Source organism: Hyperolius riggenbachi, chromosome 4 (genome assembly GCF_040937935.1).
Source record: "Hyperolius riggenbachi isolate aHypRig1 chromosome 4, aHypRig1.pri, whole genome shotgun sequence".
Classification (NCBI taxonomy): domain Eukaryota; kingdom Metazoa; phylum Chordata; class Amphibia; order Anura; family Hyperoliidae; genus Hyperolius; species Hyperolius riggenbachi.
Genome location: NC_090649.1, coordinates 79,353,689 through 79,376,011, shown reverse-complemented (window position 1 = coordinate 79,376,011; position 22,323 = coordinate 79,353,689). Strand labels below are relative to the sequence as shown.

The following is a 22,323-nucleotide window of genomic DNA, read 5'->3' as shown; positions in this document are numbered from 1 at the left end:
TACTGACACACTGGCTAATTAGACAGTGTGCAAGTGTCATATTCACTGGTATTGATTTATTTTTGGATATACGGATATATAATTGCATGGTATATGGTTTAGCATATGAGGTTTGTTTTTTAATAGTTTTTATTCATTAAAGTTCTTATATGGAATGCAACATGATTGAATGAAGATATGTCATCCAGTAATGTATCCCTTTGAATACAGGGTAGTGCTGTTTTATGGGCGATCTTTGCTCCCAAAATACTCTAATCCTTATGCCCATAGCGCACTCTACTGGTTGAGTGTAGTGAATAAAACTATTATAACAGCTGGGCAATCTGAATGTGTATAATCTGCACATTCCAATGTTGACAACCTTTACGGGAGCACTTGCACATTGCTGTCAGTGAGTCACTGTCCTGGTCAGTATGCAGTATGCCCTTACCATTAGGTTTACAGGCCTTCAGCTCAGCCGCCTCGATGACTTGCACCATTAAACGTCCAATTCCGGAGGATTTCTGAGACCTCGCTGAACAAAGAAAATCAACTATGAAAAGGCCATAGATAACAAATGGCAGAAATATGAATTAGTATATTTATGCTTGAATGTGTTAAAAAAACAAAACAAAAAAAACAACAACCTTAAAATGGACTCCTTTAAAAAAAATGCTGAGGTGACATATCACGAGCTGCTAACGCAGTGTTTGCCCATTGCAAAAGCTTTTCTCACCCAGATTTACATTCTGACATTTATCACAGGCGGCCACATCTTTAGTCCTGCCGGGTGATGTCTGTCCATAGAACTCTCAGTCAACGAACGTTCTGCAAAGGGAGATTCTGTATGCTTGGCAGTTGGCTATACTTGGCACAATGTAACGAGGTTCACAGACATTAACTGTCAGGACCATGATCATGACATCACACTGTGGGAGGGGTTTCACCACAATATTAACAACACAATGTCCCTGATGATTAGAATGAATTTCAACCTTGGGTTAAAGTTCCTCTTTAAAGGATGACTGCACCTTCACATGAAAGTACAGTTATCAGTGGCACCACACATTTTCCAATAATGTAACTTGTGTTCCCTTTGGCCTAGTGCACACCGAGCGGTTTTGGTAGCATTTTTTAGAACCGCTTGCGGGTGCGGATCCGCTAGGGTAATGTATTTCAATGGGCTGGTGCACACCAGAGCGGTAGGCGTTTTGCAGAAACGCATACTCCCGGGCTGCAGCATTTTTTGGATTTCGGAGGCGTTTCTGCCTCCAATGTTAAGTATAGGAAAAACGCAAAACGCTTGATAAAACGCCAGATCAGAGCGGTTTTTGTTACAGTAGTTGTTCAGTAACAGCTTTACTGTAACAATATCTGTAATCTGCTACACAAAAAACGCTACACAAAACCGCTTCATAATAATAAGAAAAAAACGCTTGAAAAACCGCTAGCGTTTTGCGGATCTGCTAGCGGGTTTTGGTGTGCACTAGGCCTTTCTGGGATGTGCCATTATGTAGGTACAAGGATGGCATTGTAATCAAGAGAACAGTGCTGTGTGCATAGTGGCCCCAGGAACTGTTCTATAGGATTCCCAAGAAGGGAAAACCATTGACAGTAATTAAGCATGCGCATGGTGTGTTTGGTGTGGTGTGTGAGTGTGTATGCAAGCATGCGCACGTACACTCATGTCTGAGAAGGTGTCTGGAAGGGGGAGGGCTTTAATAACTTTACAGCAACAATGACTCTTTAAAGGAGACCTGAAGTGAGAGGGATATGGTTGTGGGTAACAGGCAGGATTCCTCCTCTGTGACGGTAGATATTATGCATGCGGCATACCTTGATATGCCTTTTCTCTTTTCTTCTTCTCTGTGTCAATGAAATTCTCCGATGCAGCTTTGATCTTCTGAACCCACGCAGTCCTAGAACAGGAGAGATTGTACAGAACAGTCAGCTCAGCCAGCGCGATGTCATGTGAGGGAGACGCAGGGCGGAGTCACAGAGGAATGGGTCACATCTTAGCAATGGATGGTTATGATTTGTCCTTAAGGTACCCACACCATATTCAATCAGTGGTTCATCAAAAAAAGCAGTGATCATCTTCCAAATATTGTCTAAGGGTACCCCATACAATGCTAGATATTGCAGGCCAATGAAACTGATTCAATAAATTTAACGAATTGGAAGAAAAGTGGTGCTGCAACATGGCCGCCCAATCAATCTTTGATCGATTAGGAAAGATGGAAGATATCGGTCACAAGCGTCTGATCAGGTGAACGGCTGTAACAGCATTCGATATACAATCGTGGCAACCAACTAACCCCGGGCCAGTGTCGCTCAAGTGAATGAGTGTCCCACCGTGCCTGTGTGCAGTGTTAAAGGCTCACCTGTCTATCGATGCAAATCCTGGCCTCCTCTGGTGTCCAGCATCACCAGGAGCACCTACATCATGTGGCATTAGGGGCGTGTATCGACGTCGGTGTCATGTGGTATAGGTGCTCCCTCACTGTCATGCCGGACACCAGAGGAGGCCAGGATTCATGGCAGTGGACAGGTAAGCCTTCCATGCTCCACAAGGAGGGGGGGCACATATACACTTGGGGGTGTCAGCAGGACTATTTCCAATAGACTTCATGCTGGAATATTTTGGATATGATTAGGCAGTGTGTTGAAAAGGCAATACATCCCTCTCTGATCAGATTGTCCTGGCACCTTAGACTTCACCCTCCATGAACCTACAAACCCCCACCAAACCGCACCTCATGCCCTGGCTGTCCCAGCTGTCACCGCTCCCCTACTTCCCCTGCCCGTCACAGGAAGCTACAGGTGCCCCTTAGTATTAGGTAGCCAGAAGTACCCTCTATATTAAGTAGCTAGAGGTACCCCCCATGTATTAGGTAGCCAGAGGTACCCTCAGTATTAAGTGGCTAGAAGTGCCCCTGACTGAAGGGAGATCCCGTCAGTGGAATGCAGAGACCGGGGTGAGTAACGTCTCATTTACACTCTCATCAGGACTTAGGGAAGAAGGGAGGGAGGCACTGGGGGAGGGAAGTGAGCAGCCTTTTCATCAGTAGGCCACTGTAGGCACATGCCTAAAGTGCCTTATGGTAAATCTGGCCCTGGGCCACCTTAAGTGTCCTACCACTCTGCTGCACAAGAATTTAGCAGAAATCGTGACCAATATCGACCCTTACTGGTGCAGTACAAAGCTATGTACGAGAGCCGCCTCTAGTTGTCCAGCCACTGAAGGCTTTCAGCATTTTTGAGAAGCCACACAAAGTAGGTTGTTGGTAGTGTCAACAGGATTACTTTAAACTGCAGTATAGTAAAGCAACCACAAGATGTCACCGTCTGTAAAATGATGTGAAGATCTCTATGGTATTGTGATTAATTGTATTCTCTGTGTTCCTCTCAGTTCCAAGCAAGCTGCATTTCCTGATGGTGGTATATGATATATCTCAGCATGTTTTTCTGCAGTGAAGAGTTCTAACTTGTTATACTGGGTTCCTATCTGAGTGTACCGACCTCTCTGCTCCATCATTGGCGACTTGTGCTTCTAATGCAGATCTTTAGTTATCCAGTGGTCTCTGCATCTACAGACCGTGTGACAGCAATCGTGATCAGATTTGGGTCATACTGGCACACTGATCGACAACCTCATGTTTCTGGCCAGTGCTGAGGTTAGAAATGTTCCTGTTGAAATAGTTGTTTCTGAATTCATAAGCAATCTCTGGAAAATCCCATCTCCAGCTGTTCCTCTAGGCACATAATAGGGAAGGGCAATGAGAAGCAAATGGTTTGGAGTTGATGCACCATTATGCAAATTTTGCATGCAAATGTAATCGGCTTAAACATGAACCAACCAAAAAATTAATTATGAAAAATGGGTCCTCTTCTTTTACACATATACGTCCACACAGGGTGTTATACACCTCTGACAACCGTGTGTTAGTCTCAGATTGGGTCTCCAACTAGTAATGTGAACTAAATTATGTAATAGAAAGCAGGTGACATGAGACCTTGAATCAAAAATTACAAAACTTTAATGAAAAACCTTCAAAACAGACATCTAATCACACAAAATAAAATAATAAAATTTAAAATCAGGGAATAAAGGCTCAACCGGATTCCACCAACACCCACACTCAGATCTTCCTTCCACTCCTTCACACTCCAGCATGCATTCCCTAGGATCTTATTTAAATAGGTGAGATGCAAATGACCCTATAGCCACAGCTTTACTGCAAAAGATCACTGTACGTGAAAAAATTATGGATGTGCACAATCCAACTCTTCTAACAGTCAGTGAGTTGCTATAGCTTTAAATGTTCAGTCCCAAATCCTGCTGAGGTAAAATTCTATTGGCTCATTGTCAAGCTACATAAATTAATACTCAAAATTTTCATAATCATGCATCAACTCAAAATTATTTGCATCTCATTGACCATCTCTAGCACAGAAGAAGAGAACATATTTGGTTGAGCCAAGGATGGTTGAAGTAAGTCTGCACATTCGGCCACCATATAAAAAGTGTTTGGCTAAAGAGCCACAGGAAGACTCACCTTTCATTAATGTTGTCAGTGCGGAGGGTGTACACCCGGTCTATGTGGGAGATGTGGAACACGGGCTCGTCACTGGACGGGTCACTTGGCAGCTTCACCAAAACTTCATTTAGGAAAATTGGCTTTAGTAAAACAAAGGGAGACAAACAGGGCAATGTCAGTAACAGGAGACACAGGAAACCTCTCTGTGACTTCCATTGTCATTTCTCTGAAGAGAGACGTTGATTCAGCCAGCCTGCAGTATATCAGGGAATATTAGTGAATATCTAGCATAGTTTATACAATAATAACATAACAAGTTGTGACCTAGGCCTTGCTTTACTAACTTTATTCAGAGCTGTAGAGAAGTGATGTTCAGTGGATAACAAAATAGCTATAGTAACACTGGGTAGCAAATATTTGCAGCCCACACTTGGATTACAGAGGGCTGAAAGATCAGTGACAGTCATGTAAAAGCAGCTGCATACAATACCTGCCACCACACCTCAGTGACATAGCAGTCATGTGATGGCAGCTGCATGCAGCACCTGTCGCAAACCTCAGTGATGTAGTAATCATGTGATAGCAGCTGCATGCAGCGCCTGTCGCAAACCTCAGTGACATAGCAGTCATGTGATAGCAACTAGATGCAGCACCTGCCATGACACCTCAGTGACATAGCAGTCATGTGATAGCAATTGCATGCAGCACCTGCCACGACACCTCAGTGACTTAGCAGTCATGTGATAGCAGCTGCATTCAGCAGTCATGTGATAGCAGCTGCATTTACCACCTGCCCCGACACCTCAGTGACATAGCAGTCATGTGATAGCAGCTGCATGCAGCACCTGCTGCGACACCTCAGTGACTTAGCAGTCATGTGATAGCAGCTGCATTCAGCACCTGCCGGGACACCTCAGTGACTTAGCAGTCATGCGATAACAACTGCATGCAGCACCTGTCACAATACCAGCAGCCAGAGACTGACAGAGTCCGCCCCCTTGACTGGGAATGGCTTGTGATCCCCTCTGGGGTCTCAAAGCCTTGAATAGCATTTGCCCTCTTTGAAATGACCAAACGATTCTTGAGGAGAAATGAGGTGTGGGGCTTGCGACGTGCCTCACTGCATCTTTATAACAGTTTACATCATAACACAACTTGATAAATAGGCCTCTCAGCAGTGAAGCAGACACTGCACTGCACTAACTTGACTTTCTATAGGGCACAAAAGTCATCAGACACTGGTGCCAGGCATGAGAGGGGGCCCTCCCAGAGCATCTAATGGTCAGAGTTTCAAGATGTAGTTAAAACAACTTTAAGGGCTTGTTCACATTATGAGCGCTTTAAGATTTTTTTTAAGTGGTGGTGAATTTAAAAAGCGCTTTAAAAGCGCTTGAGCAATGAATTCCAATGTGAGTGTTCTCACATGAGCGATGAGCTTTTTTTCCAATCGCAAATGCAGGCCCTGCACCATTTTCAGAGCATTTGCGCTTCAATGGAAGGTATAGGAAAATCGCTGAGCGCTTTTAATTACAAAGTACATTGAGGGCCTGAGCCCACTGATGCAGTTGTGTCCGCTTTTCAGTTACACATCAATGTTAGAGATGCTGAAAAGCGGATAGAAGCGGGTACAACAACATCAGTGGGCTCAGGCCCTGAAAGATATTCAGTTCCAGGGCAAAGACTTCACTTTCAGATTGCCTGCTGAAAAAAGAAAAAAGAAAAAACACAAATCGCCAAACAAAAGCGATCATAAAAAAAAAAAAAAATTGCAAAAAAATAAAAACCGCATGGACAATCGCTTTAAAAAAACACTCAAAAAAGCGCACTGTGCTTGGGATTTATAATGCGAACAAAGCCTTAGTAATAATAGTCACATGGTCAATTTGGTTGAAAAATGACATCCATCCAAGTTCAACCAGAACAAAAAAAAACAAAACAACCAAAACCCCATCCTGAACCTGCACATATCCCAGTTGATCCAGGGGAAGGTGAAAAACCTTACAAAGCCTGGGGCAATTAGCCTTAAAAGGGAGAAATTCCTTCCCGCCTCCAGATGGCAGTCAGATAAATCCCTGGATCAACTCTCCCAGGAATTACATAGCAATTATAGCCGTGGATGCTCTTCAATGCAAGGAAAGCATCCAAGCCCTCTTTAAATGCAGATATAAAGTTTGCCATAACTACTTTCTGAGATATTCCAGCCTGAGGATGTAGGATTCTGGTATGGCCACATGGAATTATCATGTGGAAAGTGATCCTATCCAAATTCTGTGACCACGGATTCGTATTCAATAAATAAAAAATGATGAATAACGTTGCAAAATTTGATGTTGACAAAAAATAACTAAAAGCCCTTTCTTCAATTGGCTATACTCCTGGAACAACAGAAATGATGCCACAAATCTAGGAGCAGAATAATAGAATGTTCCGCTTACCGTTTTGTACATCTTGTACTGGGAGTTGCTCTTGGGGCTGAACAGCTTGTCTGACCCCGACGACACAAACTGCTTGACCATGTAGGTGAGGAGCAGGAAGTCATTGAAGAGGAACCCATAGAGTTCCTTGTTGCTCTTGGTCTTGTACACTTTGCCACTGTGCAGGATCTTCCGTGGCCCCAGACAGTTAGTTAGGGAGTTGAAAATGATCTGCTGAAAGGCGGACAGAAAACACAATGTGACTGGACATGGCAAGGAGGACTACAAGGAGGACCATATATAATGACAGAATGAGGGGAGTTGTAGAACCTCCGTCAGGCCACTACTGCTTTCTGAGTTCTGCTCTGGTAAACTTGCCTGAGGATCAGCAGAACTGCCAGGCAACTGGTATTGTCAGAGCCAGATATACCATAAGGCACTATAGGCATGTGCCTACAGGCGCCTGATGATGAAAAGGCGTCTCATACCTCTCCCTTACACCTCCCTCCTTCCCTATGTACAAGTCCTGAGCGGAGAGTAAATGTGAGATTACTCACCCAGCTCTTGGCATTCCGTTGACAAGATCCTCCTTCAGTTGGGGGCACCTGCAGCTACTTAATACTGAGGGTATCTCTGGCTACCTAATTCTAAGGGACACCTGTAGCTACCTACACCAGACAAGGGAAGTAAGGGAGAAGTGACAGCTGGGTCAGCCAGACCACCTGCAGTGTGTTTCAGCGGGGGTTTGTAGGTTCATGGAGGATGAAGTCTGGAGTGCCAGGACATGTGTGCCTATAGGCTGCAGTGATTTCAAGCCTGGGTATTGTTTTAAAGGAAATAAATACTGTAGCCTCCATATACCTAATTTCAGGTTCCCTTTAACCCTTTCAACAATTTAAAGACTTTCAAGTTTTATTTTAGCACAATTTGTTCTTATTCGTTACATTTTCCTGCTCCTAATGAGCTCTGCTGTAATGTGTATTTATGGCCACTTGTCACTAGGAGGCAGTGTGAGAAAGTAACGGTGGACTTCTGCTTTCAGTTTCTATATTTTCTAGTAGTAGAGAGATCAAAGCATTCCAAAGATTTACTGCCAACAAAAGCAGTGCATTTATCAAACGATGATAGCTCTATTGAAGCTAATAATGGGTTATAAGAAAAACAAAAACGTTTAAACACTTTCAAGAGGGTTGGTAGAGGTATGTCTGAGTACAGTTTCCCGACCTCACTGATCATACTGTTAATGATCAGCGAAATGAGCACCTCTCATGCCACCCCCTTCCCCTCCGTTCCATGGAACAGAGCAGACTACCGAGCAGTGTATATGCACGTGCCATGAAATTAATGTAACGGCCTGCATACCTCAGTTAGTCCTTCACACTGCACATGAGACTGTATCCACTCCAGCCGGTCTGAGTTCTCCTTCTCTCTCACTCCTTCATTCACCTGTGAACACAGCTCCTCTGCCCGCTCCAGGGCGAATTTCAGATTGGCGTGATCTGGGTGGGATTCTGACGTGTTCTCTAAAATCTGATAGAAAGACAGGAATCTTTGTGAGGCTGCTTCACACATTGGGAATAAGACTGAATGATAAGAACTCTGCTGACTACTTACATTCTTTATGATAAGTGGGTATCGGGTGATCCTCTGCATAGGTTTCAGCAGGAAGCTAGACAGTGGCATGCCCTTACACCGAGGGTCTGTGGCCAGTCTCTGAAAAGCAAGTAAAAAAACCCTTAAGTCTTATATATACACCCGCATATAAGCCGACCTGCATATAAGCTGAGGTACCAACTTTTCCCTCAGAAACCAGGAACAAGTGATTGACTCGTGTATAAGACCTCTTCCCCCCCCCCATTCTAGCACTCTCCACAGTAGCCAGGTGTGCATCCATTACAAGTCAACCCTCTTCGGCACAGCCAGATGTGCCCTAGGATCATACAGCTGTGTCTTAAGACACCACCATATGGCGTCAGGCATGAGACACAGCAATTGCCACACAGGAAGAATCCCCGATCATTGCACCACTGACACATTGCTGGATGCTCTGTGCCACATGCCAGGGGACAAAGGTAGTCTTGAGCAGAGCACTCTACACACCATGTTGTAGGAGGATGGGGGCAGATACACAGCAGGGCGCAAGCTGGTAAGAGCAAGATCATAAGTGCACAATCCTTACGCTCCTCTGCCATTAACAAAACCTGCTCCACCATCTGTTCTCTTTTACTGACTCACATATTAGCCGAGAGGGTAACTTTTCAGCACATTTTTTGTGCCAAAAAACGAGGCTTATATGCGAGTATATAGGATAAGTGTATTAACCTCCTTGGCGGTAACCCCGTGTGTGACACGGGGTAAGCCGCCGGAGGGTGCCGCTCAGGCCCTGCTGGGCCGATTTTCATAATTTTTGCTTTGCTGGACGCAGCTAGCACTTTGCTAGCTGCGCCAGCACTCTGATCGCCGCCGGCCCCTGCCCGATCGCCGCTATCTGCTGCGGCGCGGGCCCCCCCCCCCCTCCAGACCCCAGCGCTGCCTGGCCAATCAGTGCCAGGCAGCGCCGAGGGGTGGCCCGGGACTCCCAATGACGTCCCGACGTCAGTGACGTCGGTGACGTCATCCCGCCCCGTCGCCATGGCGACGGGGGAAGCCCTCCAGGAAATCCCGTTCTATGAACGGGATTTCCTGATCGGAGATCGCCGAAGGCGATCGAAGCGGGCGGGGGGATGCTGCTCAGCAGCGGCTATCATGTAGCGAGCCCTCGGCTCGCTACATGATAAAAAAAAAAATTTTTTTTAAAAAAACTGCTGCGCTCCCTCCTGGCGGTATTTTTCATACCGCCAAGGAGGTTAATTGAGGCACTGTACTGACATATAGTAGGATGCAGTAAACCAGGATATCCACTTTTAGAGTAACCTCAATGCTGGTGAAAGCATTTAGTACAGAATGTTTTTGCATGCAATCCATTTTGGAAGCAAATATCTTCCATTAGTTCCAGCTTGTTGTGAGTGTTAGAGTGCAGAGGGTTAATGATTGTTTGTAAATTGACCACTCCCCTCAGTCCCTCTTTTTCAAATTAAATCCTGGGCCTCTGAAAGGATGTGCACAGCTTTCCCTGCTTGTGTGTATATTTCAGCACCCATTGTGGTTTGGCTGCATGCTGTAACTATCTTGCTCTACAATGGTGTGAATAGTGCAGTTTGTCGCTCCCTGGAGATTTTAGACTGATTTATGTGTACATGTTCCTAGAATAATAGAACCTGTCTCAGTGTGGAATTCTGTCTCCTCTGCTCTGCGTGCATAAATGTAAGTAGCGGTAGTGCGGTTCACCTCTTCCATGGCTCCAGCAGAAATCAGAGACCTCCCCTCTCCCTCATGGCTCCCCTAGTGCCAGCTTCTGCTGCCACATCATCAGCAGAAGCTGGCACTAGGGGAACAGTGAAGGAGAGGAGAGGTCTCTGATCATTGCTGGATGAGGTGAGCCATGCTGCCTCTACTTATATTTATGGAGAATACATGGAGTACCTGACATCACGGCGGGTCAGCTGTTCATATATGCAGGCGTTCCTAAGTTGGGGACTGGCATATAAGACACAGACTTTTTCTCCCCATTTTTTAGGGAGAAAGAGTGCGTCTTACGTGCAGAAAAATACAGTAATAATTGTCTGGATTTGCACAAGAGACAGTGTCGAGTCGTAAGGTTGCCTTGCATGCAGTCCTAACACCAGGTTTCAGTTTAAAAATGTCTACTGGTAATCATTCAAGAGCAGATTATTAGAGGAATAATAGATAAAAGACCAACCTTGAGAAAGTCTTTGAATTCTGGTTCATCATCAGTCTTGAATTGCAGGAGAGCGGCACCATTTAGCTGGCAGCTGCAGAACCGGATATAAGCTTGCATGTGGGTCAGTTCTGTTGCCAGAATGTCCCCAATCATCTGAACTGGCATCTTCTCACCCCCTGTCTTCTTGCGTACTCGCAGCGCCCTGCACACAGGATAACATGGACAGATAGTGACATCTCACTACAACAAACAGGCTGATATTCTACATCTGCTGCATGGGAATGGTGATTGCCTTGGCTTAAACTTAGCAGGAAAAGAGTTGAATAGGAAGCCAACACTTGGATAAAAAAAATACAGTGGTGTAAGACGAATTAATCGAAAAGTTTTATACATACCTGGGGCTCCCTCCAGCCCCCTCTGCACGGATCGCTCCCACGCCATCTTCCTCCACCTCCTCCTTCTCCCGGTAGAAGCTCCGTAGGTTTGGCCAGTCGGGGCGCAATGCACGCACCCTGCTGCGCTCCTGTAACAGCACTACTGCGCAGGCGTAGAACTCTCCCAGCCGTGGGAGCTAGATGGGGGGGGGGGGGGGGGCAGACTGGCCAAACTTCTGAGGCTTGTACCGGGAGGAGGAGGAGGAAGACTAATGGGAGAGATCTATGTGGTATGTATAAAACTTTTACATCGATTAGTCTCTGGTACACTTTAAAAGGGGGAAAAAACCTCAGTAACTACTCTTAGGCTAAGTTCACAGTGGGACATTACGCTGTGGTGCGACGATAATGGCACAATGCAAAAGTCGCACATAACCTATTGCATCAACACACATTAACAAGTCTCATATGGCGGATGCGCTATTAAAACCACGGAAGTAATGGATGAGTATTCATTATAGTTTTAATTCGGCATCTGATCCAGGCATTAGTGCGCATATGCAAACATTGTAACGTCTGCAATAGATAGGCTAAAGTGCGCATGCAGTGCGTTAAACCTAACAGCACATTACACCTCAATGCAACTTGTGCACTGTGAATGGCGCATAGGTTTTTCATTGTATGTGCTGTTGTGTGTTATATTTATTTATAATGCGCGACCATAAACATCCCACTGTGAACCTAGCCTTAGTTATGTACATAAAACACCATTTGAAAGCATTCCCAAGTGTTCCCTATGTGTAAAAATGTTTATTTTCACTGCAGAGAGCAGTAGAAGCCTGCTTATCTCTGGTCATCAGCAAAGGCAATGAAGCTCCCTGAGCCTGGATTACGTTGCCAGAGAGCACAGAAAGGGTTAAGCTGCAGTCTTTCCTGTAGAGGCAGAGCCCTGGAGCGCTGAGTCACAGCTGCTGCGAACAGCTTTGCACACTATGATGTAGTTAAACAAACACACACAGTGCAGTGGATTTCTACAGCAACTAAATGTGGAATAAAGTCTTTCATTGTGTGCTGTGCAAGAGTTCGGGTCTATTTTAACTGGGTACCATATATCTTGAGTCAAAGCTTCTCAATTCAATATTTTGCTTTAGTTTTATGTGCGTCTGTTTTCACAAACCAGCCCCAGTGATGTAGAATAAAAAAACGTAATCTAGCAACATAGGTCTCTGAATGAAACTCACTTCATTAGCTTTGTGTTGGACATAATCAGCTCCTTCCAGTTGACAAATATCAATCCCATTTCTGCTTCATTTAGGAACCCCGACTCCGCCATGGGTTTCTGGAACACCTGAAATTCAGAAATGGCAGTGAATGAGACATACGCTCGTCATATCGTTTTCCTATAGACAGCAGATGGGTTCACACCGATTGTATGATAACTGCAGTGTGCACCTGAGATATACAGAGAGTCAGAGATGGGTTAAGATATAATGGAGCTCTAGGCAAGGTAGTAGATTTGGGCCCCCACTTGTGGTCCTTTTGGTAAGCTGAAGTGGAGAGAAGCAAAAGAAGGTGGCAGGTGGGCCCCTTGACACCTGCTAGGCCCCAAGCACCTGCCTAGGTTGCCTGGTGGATGATCCTGCTCTGCAGAGTCACCTACAGTACTGCTCATGGACATTACACAATTTTTCTTCTTTTCTTCCTTCTATTTTTTTCTTTTATGTTCTCTTACATCTATCTAGTAATGGAACGTTATCTGCAGCACTCTAGAATGCTGAACAAATCACAACGCTCACCTTGATAGGGGCTCACAGTGGAGAGTCTCTATCACATGCTAGGCATGTGTTTTGAAGCAGCAGGGACAGCCATACTATTCCAGGATGTACTATGTCAGGGATGCCTCAGGTGGTGTGTTTATAAGGTAAAATGGTGGCCTCTGTATGAGGAGCTGCCTCAGGTGTTTTGTTTACAAGAATGGTGGCCTTTGTATGAGGAGCTGAGCGCGGCTGTATGTCAGGGCTGCCTTAGGTGTTGTGTTTACAAGAATGGTGGCCTTTGTATGAGGAGCTGAGCGGCTGTATGTCAGGGCTGCCTCAGGTGGTGTGTTTACAAGAATGGTGGCCTTTCTATGAGGAGCTGAGAGGATGTATGTCAGGGATGCCTCAGGTGTTGTGTTTACAAAATAAAATTGTGTCCTATGTATGGGGAGCTGAGGGGTTGTATGTCAGGGATGCCTCTGGTGTTGTGTTTACAAGGTAAAATGGTGGCCTTTGTAGGAGGAACTGAGGGGATGTATGTCAGGGCTGCCTCAGGTGCTGTGTTTACAAGATAAAATGATGGCCTTTGTAGGAGGAGCTGAGGGGATATATGTCAGGGATGCCTAAGGTGTTGTGTGTACAAGGTAAAATGGTGGCCTTTGTATGGGGAGCTGAGGGGATGTATGTCAGGGATGCCTAAGGTGTTGTGTGTACAAGGTAAAATGGTGGCCTTTGTATAGGGAGCTGAGGGGATGTATGTCAGGGATGCCTCAGGTGTTGTGTGTACAAGGTAAAATGGTGGCCTTTGTATAGGGAGCTGAGGGGATGTATGTCAGGGATGCCTCAGGTGTTGTGTGCACAAGGTAAAATGGTGGCCTTTGTAGGAGGAACTGAGGGGATGTATGTCAGGGCTGCCTCAGGTGCTGTGTTTACAAGATAAAATGATGGCCTTTGTAGGAGGAGCTGAGGGGATATATGTCAGGGATGCCTAAGGTGTTGTGTGTACAAGGTAAAATGGTGTCCTTTGTATGGGGAGCTGAGGGGATGTATGTCAGGGATGCCTAAGGTGTTGTGTGTACAAGGTAAAATGGTGGCCTTTGTATGAGGAGCTGAGGGGATGTCAGGGCTGCCTCAGGTACGGTGTTTACAAGATAAACTGGTGGCCTTTGTATGAGGAGCTGAGGGGATGTATGTCAGGGATGCCTCAGGTGTTGTGTGTACAAGGTAAAATGGTGGCCTTTGTATGAGGAGCTGAAGGGATGTATGTCAGGGCTGCCTCATGTGGTGTGTTTAGAAAGTAAAATGGTGGCCTTTGTATGAGGAGCTGAGCGGCTGTATGTCAGGGCTGCTTCAGGGGTTGTGTTACAAGGTAAAATGGTGGCCATTGTATGAGGAGCTGAAGCAATGTATGTCAGGGATGCCTCAGGTGTTGTGTTTACAAGAATGGAGGCCTTTGTATGCAGAGCTGAGAGGATGCATGTCAGGGATGCCTCAAGTGTTGTCTTTACAAGGTGAATTGGTGTCCTTTGTATGAGGAGCTGAGGGGATGTATTTCCGGGATGCCTCAGGTGTTGTGTCTCAGGATGGCTTTGGGTGCTCACCACTCACCTCAATGACAAGCTGAAGGTCATCCATATACCGCTCCTCAGTCTGGATCAGCTCATGGATATAGCCCTGCCTCTTCCTCTCCATTGGCTGCATGGTATCCAGTGACTGGAGGTCCGCACACCCTGCAGAAGAAGAAAAGTGGCCCAAGCTGTTTAATATCTTTAAAGAAAACCTGTGCTCGTAAACCAATACTACTACTTATCTATAAGTCTCTAGCCACTTCTCATTCTTTTTCTCAGAACTCCCTTTTGCAAACTGTTGGACACTCATCAACTCTCATCATTTTTTAGCAACGGTTATGAATAAAATTGCTTATTTTTTATTTTGACAATGCTCAAATATAAATTATTTGCTCAGTGTTTGCTCATTATAAAATCTTTCCTTTCCCTGATCTACATTCTGAAATTTATCACAGGTGGCTACAACTTTAATTCTGAAAGGTGATCTCTGAGGAATGTTAGTTTCTGAAAGGTCTTTGCGCAGAGGCTTGCTTGGCAATTGGAAACAGCCATTATTTCCCACAATGCAACAAGGTTCACAGACAGGAAACATTCATGGTCTGGAAATCACTCTGTGGGGTTTCATCACAATATTAGCCATGCCAATGCCACAGATCTATTCAAGAAAAGGTAAACATTTCACATGAGAAGGAGTATCTGCTACTGATTGGGATGAAGTTCATCCTGGGTTAAAGTTCCTCTTTAAGTCATTTTGCTTTTATAACCTCCAATCAGACCGGCTGGTCTACGTTCACCACATGCATCAATGAGCCTTGGGCACCCATGACCCTCTCACCAGTTCACAGGTTGGCCTTCTTTGGACAACTATTGGTGCACATGCTGGACACACACCACAAGCCCTGCCATAGTGAAGATGACACAGTTATCTAGTCAATCACTGCTTCTACTGTTGTGGCTGACCGGTGTCGTATCATATTCCAAGCTTGTGATTGCATATAGGAAGATTTATCATCAGCACGTTATCAGCAGACACCTGCTGTGGTACACAACATGGGCATTAGTCATCTATGATGAAAGTTGTTACATAACCTCTGCTGTCTGGTCCGCCTCATAGCGCTCTGCACAGCACAAGAGTAATTAGTCAGAATTATACAGCCATGAAAGTTTCCAGAGTCCCCGTGAAGTGACATTCAGGAATGCTCTGCAGCAGCTGCCTGATAATTAAAGACTTATTTTTAGTCTGAAGGGGGACAATTAATCTGTCAGCGCATGTTGGTTCCACAACAAAGAAGAAAGCAGAAAACCCATCAAGAAAGTAAAACATTTCACATCTAAAGAGAACAGCGAAAGTTTCTTCTGGTAGTTTAAAGTGGAGCTCTGCCTGAAATAGAGCCACTGTCTAGTTACATGCCAGTATCATTAGGTACAAAAAACTCTCTGCACTCAAAACACTCACATCAAGCTGGAACAGTAGAAGCATTAAAATCAACTAGGTTGCAACTGCAAGATTATGCGGTTTAAAGAAAACCTGAACTGAAAATTAAAAGTCAAAATAAACATACACAAGTCATACTTACCTCCTGTGTAGTCTACTCTTCAATCTATTTTTCCTCTCCTGCGTCCTGTTTGTCCACTGTGATCAATGGAATTCTCCGTCCTCCATTTTGAAAATAGCCATTACCCCATAACAGCTTTCTGGTCAACACACAGTGTAACATTGTAACACAACAAACTGTAACATTGCCCACTTGAGCCATAGGGAAACATGGACACATCAGTTCTCCTCTCAGCTGTAACTGACAGCAACTGATATATAACTGACAGCAACTGAGATATTTCAGTTCTGACAAAATGTTGTCAGAACTGGAATGGATCACCGTAAGAAGAAAATGGTGAGCTTCTGAGAGGAACTGATGGCAAGGTAACTACGTAATGTTCATTTGAAGTTACCTCATGTGTTTATTTTAAATAATTTTACTCAGTACAGGTTCTCTTTAAGAAAGGGAACATTCGTTTCCAAAATGGATTGCATGCAATAGCATTGTGTACTAGACCCTTACACCAGCAATGAGGTTTCCCTGTTATGGTAAGGGTCCCTACTCTACCTGCACCAGTCAGCAAGCAAGCAAGCAAACATTTCTTGCTCATATCCTGGGATTTCCACTGAGGCACTGTCAAGTTCAAAGGGAAAACCTCATTGCTGGTGTAGTGCTATCGCATATAATCCATTTTGGAAGCTAATGTTCCCTTTCTTCAACTGCATAGTCTTGCAACCTACTTGTTTTTAATGCTCCTAGTGTTCCAGCTTGATGTCAGTGTCATGAGTGCAGAGGGTTAGAGTGAATGGGAACCGCTTAAAAAAGAAAAATAAACCAGATATTTACCTAAGGAGAGGGAAGGCTCTGGGTCCTATAGAGCTATAGAGCCTTTTTCCTCTCCATTGATCCTTCGTTCCAGAGTTGGTTCCCTCGGTAGCAGTATTCGACCAAGTTGGTCAAATTCTGCATTCTGCCGCCAAAAGAGGCTTCGGAAGTCTTTGGGAACCCGAGTGCTCCCGAAGACAGGTGGCTCTGTACTGGACATGCGCAAGCACGCTCTCTCTCGCACTTACGCAGGCGCAGTACAGAGCCGCCTGTCTACAAGAGCACTCGGCTCCCTAAGACTTTTGAAGCCTCCTCTGGTGGGGGATTCAAACGGGGTTGCCGACACTGCAACGAGGGCATTGTGAGAGGATCCGGACGGCTCTATAGGACCCAAAGCCTTCCCTCTCAAGTATCTGGTTCATTTTTTTTTAAATTCCCATTAACTTTAATGATTGTACGTAAACTGACCACTCTCCTTTTTCCATTAAAAATCATGGTCCCTAAGCAAACGTATATTGTGGTCTATATAGTACCTGGTAGATTTGCCAAACCCTGCTTCGTTCAAACCTTTCCCCACTCTGTCCAAAATGAACAAATAAGGGTTGCCTAAAGTCAGTCTCTAGCGCTCAGACACACTTTTCTGAGCGCTTTTTGGCCTTCAGAGCTTTCTGAGAGATTTTTAAAAACTGCTCCCATTGACTTACTTTAAAATCACGGTAAAAGCGCCATCACAGTAAAATTACACAATTTTACTGCGATTTTAATTTAAGTCAATTGGAGCATTTAAAAAAGAAAAAAAAAAAAGTTTTCAGAAAGCTCTGGAGGCCAAAAAGCACTCAGAACAGCTCTTATAGTGTGTCTGAGCCCTTAAAGTACTCCTGAACCCGATAATGTTAATACGGTTTTGGTTACTGGTGCCGTGTGACTGGCACACAGCACCATCCTCCACCCTTCAGCGCCCCCTGTAGCCCCTGTTCTGCTCAGTCGTAACCTTCGACTGAGCAGAACGTCGAATATGGGTGGGAAGCAGGGCTGATTTAACACCCGACGGGGCCCCGGGGCAAAGGTAATCCGGGGACCTTATCCCCCAGAAAAATGTCAATACCCAGATGCCAAACCCCCCACTTCCAGAACCCCGACCTCCCTCCAACCTGATCCGCACTAACTAATATATCCGCAAGCAGGGCCCCAGCACAACAGCAGCATTTGTAGTTTACTTGTCCCAGCTGCTGTGCTGGAGCCACTTGCACGTCTTCATTCCACATCCTGTGTGACCGATGGTTACACATATCATGTGACACAGGAAGTGGAATGAATATGGGCAAGCAGATCCAGCACAGCAGCCAGGACAGGTAAACTACAAATGCTGCTGTCGTGCTGGGGCCCCGCTTGCGGATATATTTGTTAGCGCGGATCAATTAGGCAGAAGGTCAGGGGTTCTGGCAGCGTGGGTGGTGGTGGCGCAAGCAGTGTTAAGGCAGGTGCAGGCTGGGGGCCCCAGCAGTGCTCAGGGCCCTGGGGCAATTACCCCCCCTTGCCTTAATGCAAGCACCGGCCCTGGCGGGAAGGAAGTGGCAGTTCTTCCTCCCCTCTGTCCGTCCATAATTCAGCCCCCTCCACTCGCTGCTACAGTTCCCCTAATGATCTGCTGCACACAGCGCGCACTCGGATCACTGTAAGAAGAAAATGGTGAGCTTCTGAGAGGAACTGACGGTGATGTATGTAATATTCATTTGCAGCTACATCATGTGTTTATTTTAAATAATTTTACTCAGTTCAGGTTCCTTTTAAGGTGGCCACTAACGATGCAATCTTTTTCATCCAACTTTATCAAATATATGTAAGCATAAGGGTAAACTGAGTGAATATGCTAAATGGATAATTTAGGCAGTTACCTTATATTACATAGAAATGGTAAGATTTGATGAAAAAGATTGTATCGTTAGTGGCCAGCTTAAGACAGAGAACTTCCCAGAATGTATGTTTACTGAAGACTACTAATGACAGAATAAACAGCGGTACATAGGGATAACAAACCAGAAGCAGGGATTACTTCAGTTATGGATGGCGAGTGCTCTAGGAGTGGGGGATCCAAAAGCATGATTCAAACCTGCACTACGGCCACTTTGGCCTCAATTCACAGAGCTTTATCAAACACTTTATCAAACGTTTGATAAAGTTTTTGATAAAGCTTAGTGAATTGAGGCCAAAGTGTTCCAGCAGGACACTTCCAGCAGGACGTGTAGGCCCAAACCTACACGTGGTTCTGGAAATATAGACATGAATGACTCACAGAATGCTGTACCGCCCCAGGCTCAGCCAGCGTATATCTACAGCCAAGTATCATGAAATACACTGAAATCAGTCTCGGCATGTGACAGGCATCTTATATGAACGTTTACACAGACAATCTCATTGAAACCTTCTAACAAAACAATGATAAGAATGTTGATGCCACCATCAGGAATTTACAAGGCGAGCTACTGAAAGATCTGTCTGCATGGCCATTTTATATGTGCGCTTTGTAAACAATACCACACCCATAATGTCTACTGTAAGCATTTCCTCAATGCTGACATCACCCTGCTGAGGACATGTGCCAAAAGGTATGAAAACCTCACGCAGGGCTACAATCATATCTCCCAACCTTTTGAGATAAGAAAGAGGGACACTTAAAGGTCATCCGAGGTGGAAATAAACTGATGAGAAACAATAATGCATCTATCCTCCTCCTAAAAAATGACTTTTTTTTAGATACCCCACAGTTTCATTTTATATTTAAATCTAGTTTTAAAGTTTTTAATGTTTCATTGTCTCTGCTCAATGACACCTTCATTGAAGTATGCTAGAGCTCAAATCTATAAATTATTGACCCTTTTTTATCTCTTTCCTGCTCACAAAAGCCATTTACTGACAAGAAAGTGTTTTATGGCTGTAATTACTTATCAGTGAGGGTAATGTTATAGTCTGACCTAGTCTGACCCGGTCCTGATCTGGACAGAAACTCTCACTTGCATACCTGATTTTTTTAACTCTTTCAGGCATAGAAAGAAAAAAAGAAGCACAGCCTAGTTATTAGTGTGCTTGGAACTATGCATACATATGTGTATCTCATGTCACCTCAGTTGTCCTTTAAGGCACACCCCTAGTCACACCCTAGACACACATTCCATAAGGATTTCATAAGAAAAATATGTTTAATAATTCAAATCATGCTGGTCCTTTCTATCCTGGTCTATTATGCTTCATATTAACATTGAAAATTAAAAATTGCCTTAATTTAAAAGGATGGGAATAAAGTTTAGAGTCAATTAAACACATCTTTCAGAAGAAAGATACATATGTTAACATATATTTGTACATCAGTCCTGAAAGAGGGAGAGATGAAGAAGGAACAGAGGGACAGAGTCCAAAAGAGGGACAGTTGGGAACTATGGCTACAATGGATAAAAAGAGTAGGTGCTGCACTAAAAAGCCAATCAGGTGCTTTCATTCTCTATGCAGTGCTGGGGAAGGCGGACGGGGGGTGAAAGCTAGATTCTCATTGGCTGCTGCCTAACGATGTCAGAAAACTACAGGGTTCTATATAATACGAGCTGTAATTATGTATAGTTTTGCAATCAGGCTAAAGGGCCACTATTGTGAAAAACTATAATTTAAAATATGCATATGTATAAAATATACATATAAATTATTTTGTATAAAATATACAAAAATATGCAGTATAAAATACACTTTAAAGAGAATCTGTATTGTTAAAATCGCACAAAAGTAAACATACCAGTGCGTTAGGGGACATCTCCTATTACCCTCTGTCACAATTTCGCAGCTCCTCGCCGCATTAAAAGTGGTTAAAAACAGTTTTAAAAAGTTTGTTTATAAACAAACAAAATGGCCACCAAAACAGGAAGTAGATTGATGTACAGTATGTCCACACATAGAAAATACATCCATACACAAGCAGGCTGTATACACCCTTCCTTTTGAATCTCAAGAGATCATTTGTGTGTTTTTTCCCCTTGCAGCTATCTTCCACTGAAGTGTCAGGCTGTTTCTTCCTGCAAACAGCTTTGCCCTTGTCTGTAATTCTTCAGTATGTGAAAGCCCAGCCAGCTCAGAGGAGGATTTATCCAGCTTGTAAAAGATAATAGAGAAGAGAGAAGCTGCACTAATCTAAATAACACACAGACAGTGTGCAGAGAGGGGCCGGGAGGGGGGAGATGCATCACAGAACCACAACACTGAAGAACTTGGCAGCCTTCCAGACACAGGCTGACAAGTCTGACAAGAGAGAGATAAGTTGATTTATTACAGAGATGGTGATAGTAGAACGTGCTGCAGTAAGCCAGAACACATTAGAATAGCTTTTGGAACTTGTAGGATGATAAAAAACAGGATGCAATTTTTGTTACGGAGTCTCTTTAAGTAAAAGAGTAACTATAGGGAAAAAGTGGCCGCCTAAGGGATACTTACGGTACCTTCGGGAGGGGGAATCCTGTGGATCCTGCAGAGGCTTCCCCCTGATATCCTCCAATGGCCCCGCCCTGAGACCCCCCCCCCCACACACACACACACAAAAATGTGCTTGTCGACAGCTTGCACCTGTGCAGTAGCAGAAACTAGATTGGGTCCGTGTTACGGCCACCGTTCAGGCATCTTATCGCTTGGTCAGCTTGGCTGAGAAGGTTGGGGGAAGCCTCACTAGGATTCAAAGCCTTTCCCCCTCCCAAGTATTCCAACTCCATTGTAGCAAACCTTATAGGTTTGCTTCAACAAACAAACAAACAAACACAGAATATTTATATTGCGCTTTTCTCCTCCCAGACTCAAAGCGCCAAATCTGCAGCCACTAGGGCGCGCTCTATACACAGAAGCAGTGTTAGGGAGTCTTGCCCAAGGTCTCCTACTGAATAGGTGCTGGCTTACTGAACAGCAGAGCAGGGATTCAAACCCTGGTCTCCTGTGTCAGAGGCAGACACCTTAAAGGAGTTATCAGCCTAAATTAAGAAAATAAGCGCTACTTACCCGGGGCTTCCTCCAGCCCCAAGCTCCCTGCATGTCCCTCACCGCAGCTCTGCACGCAGCCGTTCGCCGCAGCTCCCTCCCGGTCCCCGGCGATGATGTCAGGCCGACCTCCAGGTTGGCCTGTACTGCTCCTGCGCGAGCAGCGCTGTCAATCACCGCCACGTGGTCAATCACTGCCACGTGCACTGGGCCTCAGTCAGTTTTTTTCTGAGGGTTCATTCATTTTCTTTCATAATTCAGGAAAAAGTTACAATCAATTGGAAGAATGAATCATAATTATCAAATTGAAAAAAAAAAAAATCTTAAAAATGGTATCATGTGTAGCCACCTTAACAGCAGGTTGTAAAAATCTGACAGATCTGACTGGTTTTGGAGTAGTCCGTCTCCTCATGGGGTATTCTTTGTTTATTTTTTCCTAGATTTTCAATAGCACTTACTCAACGGCAGTTGCTCAGTCCAAGTGACAAAATAGTGTGCCATCAAGAAGGGAGGCTGCCATCCTTCTTTACATCCTTTCCAGG

At 44.7% G+C, this 22,323-nt stretch overlaps 1 protein-coding gene across 6 annotated transcripts in view; it reads right to left on the bottom strand.

Moving 5' to 3' along the window:
- Nucleotides 1-22,323, bottom strand: part of ITSN2 (intersectin 2) — a 225,262-nt gene that overhangs the window by 17,483 nt on the left and 185,456 nt on the right. For 5 of the 6 annotated variants that reach the window (XM_068280241.1, XM_068280245.1, XM_068280244.1 and 2 more), the window contains exons 29-37: nt 14,455-14,576; nt 12,331-12,437; nt 10,734-10,917; nt 8,549-8,647; nt 8,297-8,464; nt 6,956-7,168; nt 4,539-4,660; nt 1,816-1,898; nt 431-514 (exon numbers count right to left, since the gene is read on the bottom strand). In XM_068280241.1, the coding sequence (XP_068136342.1) occupies nt 431-514; nt 1,816-1,898; nt 4,539-4,660; nt 6,956-7,168; nt 8,297-8,464; nt 8,549-8,647; nt 10,734-10,917; nt 12,331-12,437; nt 14,455-14,576 (1,182 nt within the window). The remainder of the gene's footprint in view (nt 1-430; nt 515-1,815; nt 1,899-4,538; nt 4,661-6,955; nt 7,169-8,296; nt 8,465-8,548; nt 8,648-10,733; nt 10,918-12,330; nt 12,438-14,454; nt 14,577-22,323) is intronic. The other variant, XM_068280247.1, reaches the window with a different exon arrangement.